The following is a 10795-nucleotide window of genomic DNA, read 5'->3' as shown; positions in this document are numbered from 1 at the left end:
TTCTGAGGAAGAATATTGAAGATGCAGGGTGCTTAATACCATACTTTGCCTCTGTCAGCCTCACTTTTAATTTCCTGTGGCAGTGTGGCAGTAAGCATCATTAAAATGTCTCACAGGCAACAGGTTGCCATGAGCCGTGCTCCGGAGACTGCTTGGATAGAGGAATATGAGACTATTAATGCTACAGGGGAGGCTTATCGGGAAGTATCTGTCCAGGATCAGGTAACAGTATGGATAGTATCTATGGATAATAATTATCTGTATGGGCAATAATTGTGTCTGTCATTTACTGATAGTTCTTATTAGGATAAAATATTTATAAAGGTTGTTTCATGTTTCAAAACAAAAGCCAACCATTATGGAGATAAGGGCTGGAAAGAAATTTCCTCGTAGGTTTATTACCATGTAATCGTCCATAATGGGGGTTCTTCTGACTCCCACTAAGTCACAAAGCAAGCGGGTAAAAGAGTGTGTAATGGCTATCTGCTGATGCCAGATTCAGGGCTAGATGGCTCATCCATTAAAAATCTGAAGATATTTATTCAGTGGAGATTTCAAATCCAATGATGTCAATGGGAGTGGCACATACAGATTAAATTTACAGTCCCTGGCATGTCTTTTCTGATTAAAAATGCAAAATTAAATGACAGTTCTGCATTTGAGGTACACACGGTGTTCGTGCCTTCTACACTGAGCATATAAAATGGTTGGTTAAGAAAGTTGAGTCAGACTTCATCTACTGGGGAATGTTACAGCATTGTCCGAGGTATTTCATCTTCAATAGAACCGCTCTGCCCTCAATTTGTGTGTGGGGGTTTCATACAGTTCAACCAAAGGTCGCAAATTCATCGACCCATTCATACCCTTCCTCTACACGATGCCAGAAGATGGTTGCTGCGTACTTGAACTCCGTGTACCAGCGCTCTAGGCACAGAACAGTTGCACATCCACCGAGTTTCTCTTGTGACCTGTACCATGCACCCAACTTCACCCTTCCGGGCCATGGCTTTTCGAAGAAAACTCTGATATGTTGTGAATTAATTTCATGAAGATGCTTTTTTTTTTTTCCCCTCCCTTTCATTACTTATTCGCATTTTTACGTAAGCCGTCCCTGTAATTCAATCTTTAGAAATCTTTATTGGATTTAATATTAATGCATTAATCTGGGACCAGAAGGCAGATAAGATAAATTCACAGATATACCTACATACATATAGGTTTTAAAATAGAGAAGATGGTTTGAATGAAATACAATTTTTTATTAATAACGGATTACACAATCTTGACTAAAACTCAATTTACTGGAATAAAGAAATGCAATTATAAAAAACACTCCGAGTTCTAGTGACCGGTTTTTATACATTATACATAAAAATATGATAAAGAAATACGTGGAAATCCTGTTTTTAAGTAATAAAAAAAAAATAATCATGCTTTAAAAAATTGATTGAGTGTATTATCTTCCTGATTATTTTATTCTTATTTTTAAATACCCTCCTAATCTTATGATGGATGGACCTTACTTAATTCATATTGTCAATACGTATGAAGCGTTTTAAGAACGGGCACACGAATTTCAGAACAGATGTCAAAAGGTGCTAGGAAGGACCAAAGCTGGAAGATGGAGAGCGATGCGCCCCTCTACCCACTTCATAGGCTAGTATCAGCTTCCCCCCAGATTTCGCAGTATTTCCAGACAGGAATGGTTCAATATGGAGGTGGGCAAACGAAGGGCAGGTGTGGGAATTTCACAAGGCGTTTATGAATCCACAAACCCGAGAAGCTGCGTCAATGGGTCTGGTCCAGTTGTGGGGCATCACCCTGGGGGCTGCTGGAGCCCGAGCGGGGCTGGGGCTGAGGGCGAGTGAGGCCGGGGCTGGGGCAAGCGGTGGCAGTTGCCAGTGCTGTCTGGACGGAGGCCACGATGGCAGGATACCGGCCCTTTCCGTGCAGCGGGGCAGCGTCCCACCACCCCTCCGCTCTCCCCTGCCCACGGCAGAGCCGCCCAAACAGCGTGTTGGGGCAGCGGGCCTCAAAACCCACCCGTGCCCGGCGGTCTCGGCCTGTCCCCTTGGCGGTTCCACTCCGGCCCACGGCGGAGAAGGCGCCTCTCCCCTCCCTTCCCCTTCCCTCCTCTCGGTTGCCAAGTTTCCCCCCCACCCTCTCCGTCAGCCCAAGTCATCCCCTCTGGGACGGGTACGGAATAAAAACGTCTCCCTCCGGAAAACGAAGGCGGCGAAATCGCGCTCAGCGCCTGGCGCTGGGGGAAGCGCTGCCCTGCAGGGCGAACGGCAGCCGGCCGCCTTCCCCGCGGCCATTTGGTGTGAGGAAACCGCCCGCTCCCTCTCCCCCCGCCGCCCATCCCCTGCCCTCCGCCGCAGGGCGGGCGGGGGCGGCCGTGGGGCGCCGGACCTGGCTGGGGGCGGCATCGCAGCGGGGGGGTTGTGTGGGTGGACCGACTCCCCCCGGCCACTCGCCCCCGGCGTGCGGCGGCGCGGGGGGGAGAGCGGGAGAGGCGGCGGGGGAGACGGTCCGCCATATTTCTGCCTCACCACGCCCGCGGAGCCGAGCCATTGAAAAGCCGGGCGAGCCCGGCCCCTGCCTGCTTCCTCGCCTCCTCTTCCTCCCCGGCGGCTCCTCGCCGCCCGCCTCCTCTCTCGTCCTTACTGGCAGGGCCGGGGCGAGCCAGGGCAGGGCTCCGGCAGCGGCTCTCCCGGCCAGAGGGGGCCAACGGCCGCCGCGCCGCCGGGCCGGGAAGAGGGTCGGCCGTGGGGAAGCGCTTCCCGCCGGGAACGCGCCGAGGTGGCCGGGCAGCGGCGGGCGCTCTCCCACCCCGCAGGAACTGGGTTGCCGCTCCGGAGCGGCGAGGAAACGTGTGTGTGCGGGCGGTGGGGGAGGGATTAGCGGGCATTAGCGCTTCCACAGGGGGTGGGGTGGTCGCGTCGGAGGGCGGTGGGGGTATCGTCCGCCAGGGACACTCGGGGACCGCGTCGGCTGCCGGCGGTGGGGAGGGAAGGGGAGCGGCGGGGCGAGGGGCGGCGGTGGCGAGCGGCTCGGCTGGGTAGCGCCGCTGCCGCCGCGGTGGATGTTTCCATGTTGTTTGGTGCGTGATTTAGAGGAGAGGAGGAGTTGGCGGGTGTCGGCGGCAGGGAGCGGGGATCCGCGCCGCCAGCGGCCCTGCCTCTTTTTTTTTTTTTTTTTTTTTTTCTTCTTCTCCTCTCCTCTCTCCTCTCCTCGCCCCTGTGTGGCATCGAGGCGGCTGCCTGCGCTCGCCCTGCGGGGGCTCCCGGGCAGAGAGCGCCTGTGCCCCCCGGGGCCGGTGCGGCGGCGGGGTGCGTGTGTGTGAGGTGCGGGGTGCGTGTGTGCGATTTTAGGGGGGGTGGGGGTTGTGTCTGAACCGGTTAGGAAGAATGACTCTGGAGTCCATCATGGCGTGCTGCCTGAGCGAGGAAGCCAAGGAAGCCCGGCGGATCAACGACGAGATCGAGCGGCAGCTGCGCCGGGACAAGCGGGACGCCCGCCGGGAGCTGAAGCTGCTGCTGCTGGGTGAGTGAGCGGCTGTGTGCCGCCGCCCGCCCCGGCCCGGTCGCCTCGCCTCGGGCCGCTGCCGGGCACGCACGCCCCAGGTGCCGCCGGGGCTGCAGCCCGGGCTCCGCCGCCGCCCCGGGCTCCCTCCGCTTCGGCGGAGGCCGGGGCGGCGGCGGGGCCGGCTGGGCCCCTCTCCACCCCGGGGCAGGGGAGCCGCCGGCCGTGCCCCCGGCGCGGCGCCGTGTGTGTGTGCGTGCGTGCCCACCGGCGGCGGGGCCGGTGGCTGCGGGTGGGCTCGGTGTGGAGACGGGGTGGAAAACGGCCTTCCAAAATGGAGAGGGGAAGGATGGCGGGTGAGTGAGGGGGTGCGGGGGAAAGGGGGGCAAATGTCGGCGGCGGTGTGTGAAGGAGAGGGATGGCGGGGAAGCGGATTAAGGAGGGGACTGGCAGGGGGAGTTGCTGTGCGGATGGATGGCGGCGGGTTTAATATGCATTGTTCTGAGCGCCTCGGGAAGGCTGTTGGCTCGCTGTTTGCATTTTTCCTTGTGATTTTTAGTTAATGAGGTAAACCGGGGTAAGGGGCTTACGCTGAGATTGTAGACCGTTTTTTTCGGAAAAAAAAAACCAAACCAAAACGAGGGAGCTGTAAAGCCCCAGATGCACACACGAAGCTGAGGAGTAGCCTGAAGTACGCAGGAGGATGACAGGATCTTTAATACCTTCGGAATCCACCCACTGGTCAGGAAATAAAATCTATTCTATCATTCCTCTTTAGTTAAAACAGGTTGTTATTTTGTAGCCGCAAGTATGCAGAGGCACTGTTTACCGTAACAGAAATTCGGCTTGTGTTAAAAACAAGCCTTTTGAATTAAAACGTGTCTCTCCGTATCCAGCGTGCTCTACTATGTTGTGTAGCTCCCGTGATAATACGGCTTCTGCCTGGGACTCGCAGGCCTTGAAATATGTCTGCAGCACTGTCTGGTGTGTGGATGGTGCGGGGAGGTTCCAAGTGGATGTGGGATGTTTATGCTGAAGATTTTTGTCTTGGGTCATGTATATGAAAGTAGTGATTTATACTGGGGGCGTAAACTGCCTTTTCAATGAGGTAAGGAGAGTTAAAAGGAAAAGTCAGAATACATTTTAGTGCTTCCATATGAATATGCTGTTTCCTGCAGCTTGTTGTCTGGTATGGAGAAAGGTGTTGGGATCCTTAACTGGTGTGGGAAAGGAGTGGTGGAGACAGATGCAGCACTTCCAGTAATAACGTTCTGCCTCATTTTGGTCTGATTTTGGTTGATGGAAGTGCATGTTGTGACTTTTTCAAGATTCAAAAGGAAGATAAAATAGATTTTGGATAGTTTGCTTAATTTTATGGATGCTTAAGTATAATTATTTAGTGATACACACTTGCTCCAGGAGAGGCAGTTGACCTATTTGACTTGTTACTCTGGTCCTAATTGTTTCTCTATTTTCCTGATTTTTTTTTTCTTGCGATAGCACTAAAAGCTTCCTCCAAGTTTTCAAAAATGTATGAAATTTAACTGAATGAGACCAATATATATCCCGGAGAAGGAATTCAGAGATCTGCTTCTGTAGTCAGTAATGCAGGGCTTGTACTGCTTTGCAAGGTCCTGGCACTGGCCATGTGAAGTGTGTGTGTGTGGGGGGGAGTAGGTGGTGGTAGATTGGGGTCTAGTTGTGTCACTGCTTTGGACCAAATGGGATGTGGTGACTTGAGGGAGAACAGGGGAGAAGCTGACCCATAGAAAGCCCTTTGGGAAAACTCTCTTGTGTGCCTATATGAAACGCTTTGGCATTCATCAGCATCAGTGCAAACCCACACTTGTGGAGGCATAAGCATGATGTACTCAGGACCAAGAGCGGTGGATGTTCAGCTGCTCATACTTAATAGTATATCTGTATGCTTGGGTAGTGAAACCACTGCAGAAATTGTTACTCGTGGACACATTTTTTGGTCTTTTGTTTTATCAACAACCTCTGTCCTGCGTTTGTGTGCATGTGCAGCTATTTGGATTAACACTTAATATCTCATCTTGTAAAATGCAGTATAGTGGTGAACCACTGTTGGAGTTGTGGGATTGGGTAGAGGTTCAAGTTTCAATTTATAAACAAATTTTGAGGAAAACTTTTTTATTAGTGGGTTTGTTCTAGGTATCTGACAGCACTTTTTTTTAGTCACTCTCACTGCTTCTCTAGCCTAGGCAGTTGCTCAGTTATTAAGTTTTTGTTGTTGGGTCGTTCACATGGTTGAGACAGACAAAACCATTTTAGAATAGAAACATCATTAAAAATGGTGAGGCTGGTAGCACGAAACCCATCTGAATTGCTTAAAATCTTTTTTTTTTTTTTTTTTTAATGTAATAGACCCTTACTGTGCCATTACATGTCTTTCCCCCTGAAAACTTAAATTACTAGTGTTGCTTAATTTTATTTTATGTAGATGTAGACAAACGTGGTTTTGTGTTTGGTTTGGGGTTTTTTTTCTGCTTTTTTTCAGAAGTGCCAATTTCTTAGTCCCACTTTGTAAAGTATTGTGAGACTTAAAAGCCTAAGTAGGTTAAAGCTTTTGAATATGGGACTGAAGCATATCCTCTGGAAACTCATAAGGGGAGTACTAGTGCAGTTTAAGCTGAGCCATGTTAATTCACCATGCATGTTTTTCAGACTTGTTGCAAGTGCAAAGTGAAAGGTATTATTAACTCAAAGGGTTTTAAGGCACAAATAAGCATATCTGTGCCAGATTGTTTTCTTATATTTGTTTAAAAATTAGACATACATATGTACAAATGCACATATGTAGCAAATATAAAGGAAAAAAGAATAACGTGTGTGGATCAGGAGGTTTTTCCCCCTTGACTGAGGGGAGATACAGTGCTTCCTTGCACAGTGAGTTAATTTCCTCCTAACAGTTACTGTGTGACAGACACACACACTCACTTGCTCTGCTCTGTACACCCTTTTTGTGTATTAATGATGATACCATTTTATTGTTCATGGGATCAAGGAGTGTAAAATGATAGGTCATTTATGGAAAACTTCTACTGCATGCTAAGATTATTGTTAAGTGTTAGTTTAAAAACAAACCCTCTCTGTGATTAAACCTTAAAATACCACTTTTTCGTACTGTATTGTACATCATTTTTTAATTTCTGGAACAGATTAGAACAGGACAAAGTATTGTTTTACTATTGTAATTTTGAAAAGCAAGAATTCAGAAGTAAGCACTGAAGCATATTACAAAGACATAGTAGTAGTTTGGCTAGCTCTACTTGGCTGTAATGTTTAAGGCACTTTGGAGCAAATTCAGTCTTCCACTGAATTTGGTTTTAATCTCCTGTATTTTCCCTATTCTTCTGGATTTCATTACTGCTGAACACTTTGTAAAACCGTATGATTGTTCTCCAGAGCTTGCAGTTGTTAATACCCATCCATTGTTTGCTGTTAGCTGTAAAAACACTTACATTGTTTTTATAATTGGGGAAAAAAAAGAGGTGTTTTAATGTTCTGTATTGCTATATGCCAAACAAAATGTACAGTGTTCTGCATGCTTGTATCTTAAGCATGTATGTACATATTCATTGTTAAGTGGTAAGAGCCATGTGCTCTATTTCTTATGTATATCATTTTGCCTGTCATCCGTGGAAATTTTGTATGGTCTCAGAAAGCAGCATTTGGGTTTGTGTGATAAGTTGTAGCCATAAACCTTCAATGCTGGATGTCTTCTGCCCATGCAGTCTATATTTTTATATTACACACTGTTTTCTTGGTGGGAAATGCCTTGATTATCTAAGAAAATAATCTGGCAGTATCATGCTCGCTGGCTGTGCCTAATAATTTATAAACCTTGACCAAATTAAGTACTGGAGGTGTGTGGCAGTGCTTGCTATTTTGTGCCATGTTGTATGATTTTGTCATGCGCAAAATGTGTTTTTTAAGGGATAGGTGTTTCTTATATTTGAGATGGCAGATGTGTCAGTGAAGAGAGTTGCCTGATATGTGTCCTTTTATTCTCTATGCACTACCAAAGGAAACAGCTGGAAGATAAGCCACTTGAATTAGCATGAATGGCAACCAGTCTTAATGTGGAGAGATGCTTTTGAACATAAGGTGAATATCCAGCAAGCATGCAGTGTATATATGCATTTATTTTCTTAACACCTATGTCAGCTGAATTAAAGATTTACATGCAGAACTTGATGAATTAGGAAAGACAGTCAATCTGTGGATAAGTTGAAGAGGAAGTGGGTCCATTAAGCCAACAATGGAGTACAGTGGTTTTATGTAACTTTTTCTTCAGCTACAGAAACATGCAGGCTTCCTTATTTTTCTTGTAACTTATATTTGTATCAGTCTGTCTTACTTACACTAAACACTTTCAAATAATTTTAGGTAGTTACCACAGTACTTATTTACAACCGTAAAATGAACAAAGAGTTAACATACATCTTGATTTTTTTGTTGTAACTAGATTGGTAAATAACTCTTACTTAGCTGAAGCTGTGTCTAAGGAAACATAATTAAATTCTGGATGCAAAACATCTTTAAATATTCTTATGTAGACATAAATGTCCATAGATAAAATTATTTTTTTGGGGAGAAAAATACGAATCATCATTTGGATATGTGTGATGACATACAAAAACCATCAATAAATATGTTCTTAAACATCTTCTAAATATATTTTTAATGCGTCATGAAGGGATATTTTGTTTGCAGGCATTAAAAGGGGTTTGCTGCTTTTTTTAGGCTGCATCAAATTATTTTTTGTTGGTGTATAATGGAAGTTTCACAGGGGAAAGCATTTCTTTTTAAATAATATGACAATCTCTGTGAAATTAATCCCAGGAAGGTGTGAAATATCGTTATAAGGTAATGTGTGGTTAATGGTAATTATCTTTGTTGCAGTAATACTGGGCATTTTTTCGTGCCCTGCTGAATGGTGCAAGACTCAGGAAAAATCTTTTCTTGCACTCAAATGCTACTATGTATGAACAGCTGTTATTAATAAAATTAATAAAATTATGGAAGTTTTTCAGTATTCACCTTTTATTTACTCTAACCTCTGACTGGCAAGAACAAAGAGCAGGAAAGCAATACAAAACTGAAGAAGAATTAGAATGTAGGAAATACTAGGAAGCCATATATGTGGTAGTGTTAGCATCAAAGAAGGAAGCATTCAGCAGACTTTAAGTATTGTTAACTCTGTGCAAAGAAGTTAGATGCTTAACACTGGAGGGCACGAGTCTAAGAGATACCACGGTTTTAGAAGTTAAAAGTTTTGGAAGTTACTGGGGGAGTTCCAGGGACAGCACAAATGGTTTTCGTTCAAGCTAAATTAAAGATTAAATCTTAAATGTTCTGAAAGCACATTGTTCCCCAGTAAGTAATGTTGATACAGAGACTAAACTGAAGTGTGATTGTCTACAGTTTTGTTCTTTGTGGGTTTTTAAAGGAAAAATGGCATGGAATAATCAAACAACTTAATTTACACAGTATGCTTAGTGTTTTAAGGGTATATAGAGTTTTATCCCAGAACCCCTTTGCAGGTGCAGTTGCCAACAGCAAAGTGTTGTTGTTGATTTCATTCTGCATTTGAGAAGGTGGAGTGGCTATTCCAGAAACAAAAATAAAATCCACCAAGCAGGATTTCTCCTCTCTCAATCCATTCAGGCAGAATCATCCAGCGGACTACTGATCAGAGCAATACAGTTTAGGTAAGACCCACTGAGGTGGTTCAGTTCATGTTTCTCTGAAGAGAAGACGGTGTGCAATATATATGTAGCTTGAATAAAGCAGCAGAATATAGGAAAGTTTCTGAAAGTGAAAACCCCTACTGGTTCAGTAAATTGGAAAGATAGTCTGAATCACTGTTGCCTTTGCACAGCTGAGCTGTTTATCGACACCTTCATCTCTGAGCTATGTTGTTTGTAAGTTAGGTTGACCTGCTCTAATTGTGGGAGAAGCATCTGTTGGGAACGGGACTAGACAGTTTTGTCTCAGAGCAAATAGATGGATTAAATGTCTACCCAAGGTCCTGTCCTCATTGATTATCTATGCCTTTTGTTTTGTATCTAGGAGAATACCATCATGGCCCTTGTCGAAATGCTCTAGTACTCAGCCCCACTATCAAAAGTCTATTGAAGGAAAACTTGTTTTTCCCCAAGGGAAATTGTGAAAGGGGCAGTCGGCATTTGTAATACGTTACATTCCTTTTCTTTTTTTTTTCTCTCCTCTGAAGAGATCAATGCAGTTAGGTCCTTAACTCTTTTGAAGTTAATGCAAAATAACACCTCTAATCTTGGTAAGTATCACTGAATGCGGATCAGAAGCCTTTTTTTTTCCAGATGGGGTTAGCCATCTTCAAGTGAAATCCAAGGTAAGAGCTTAGGTTTACTATTCTGTAGGAACTTGGTGTAATCGGATGTGATGGAAGCCCAACCTGTTACAGATTCTTTCAGTAAACAGGAATCAAAGTCTAAAAAGTGCTGGTTTAGTTATGATATAGCCATGAAATCAACCAAAAGAAATCTTCTTGATCATAGTTTTATAAACTGAGGTACTATGTAATGAATATGTCTTAGGTGTATTTTGAAATTCTTCATTAGGTAAAAATATTTTAGATTTCACAGTGTTTGCTCCTATGGCACAGAATAGACATTGCATATGTTAAGGCTATTACATTACATAAGGCTATTACATTAATAGCCTTTTTAGTATGTCTGTCACTGTACCTGGGCTGTATGCTTACTGGTTGCTAGCATCCTGCTTTTTGGTCCTTGGCTAGTTCATTGTTCTACCAGCTGCAAACTCAAAAGAAACAAATAATCTTTGGCAAGAATCCTTGTACTGAGTGAGAACATTTATGTAAGTTAAGGACAGTTGCTTTTCTCTCCTTGTGCTATAAACCCATCACAGGAGAGTTTTTAACTCTTAAGTCTTCAACGTTAATGTTAATTATCTTGCTCATACTAGAGAATGTTGGAAAAGAATACCAAAAGCTATTCCAGCCCATATTTCTGGGTGAATAGAGCCAGCCAGAAAGTCACACAGAAGGTTTCTGTAGCAGCAACTGCTAACTTATAAGGCTAGAAAAACTGAAAATGCATAGAAGTTGGGAAAGATGCCTTCATTCCTTGTGCTTTTAGGAACTGTTCAGGCTTGGAACACTGAGGATCAAGTATGGAATACTTATTTTACTGTGGTACTAGATTTACTAAGCACTATATGTGCCACTTTATCTCATAGA

General features: G+C 44.8%; 1 protein-coding gene across 1 annotated transcript in view; it reads left to right on the top strand.

The window, feature by feature from the left end:
* Window positions 1-3321: 3321 nt before the first annotated feature.
* The window catches only part of LOC141477341 (guanine nucleotide-binding protein G(q) subunit alpha), a 133877-nt gene continuing 126403 nt past the window's right edge, over window positions 3322-10795 (top strand). The window contains exon 1 of the mRNA XM_074166471.1: window positions 3322-3546. Coding sequence (XP_074022572.1) covers window positions 3411-3546 — 136 coding nt within the window. The 5' untranslated portion in view covers window positions 3322-3410. The remainder of the gene's footprint in view (window positions 3547-10795) is intronic.

Source organism: Numenius arquata, chromosome Z, assembly GCF_964106895.1.
Source record: "Numenius arquata chromosome Z, bNumArq3.hap1.1, whole genome shotgun sequence".
NCBI classification, from domain to species: domain Eukaryota; kingdom Metazoa; phylum Chordata; class Aves; order Charadriiformes; family Scolopacidae; genus Numenius; species Numenius arquata.
This window is presented reverse-complemented; position numbering and strand designations above follow the sequence as displayed.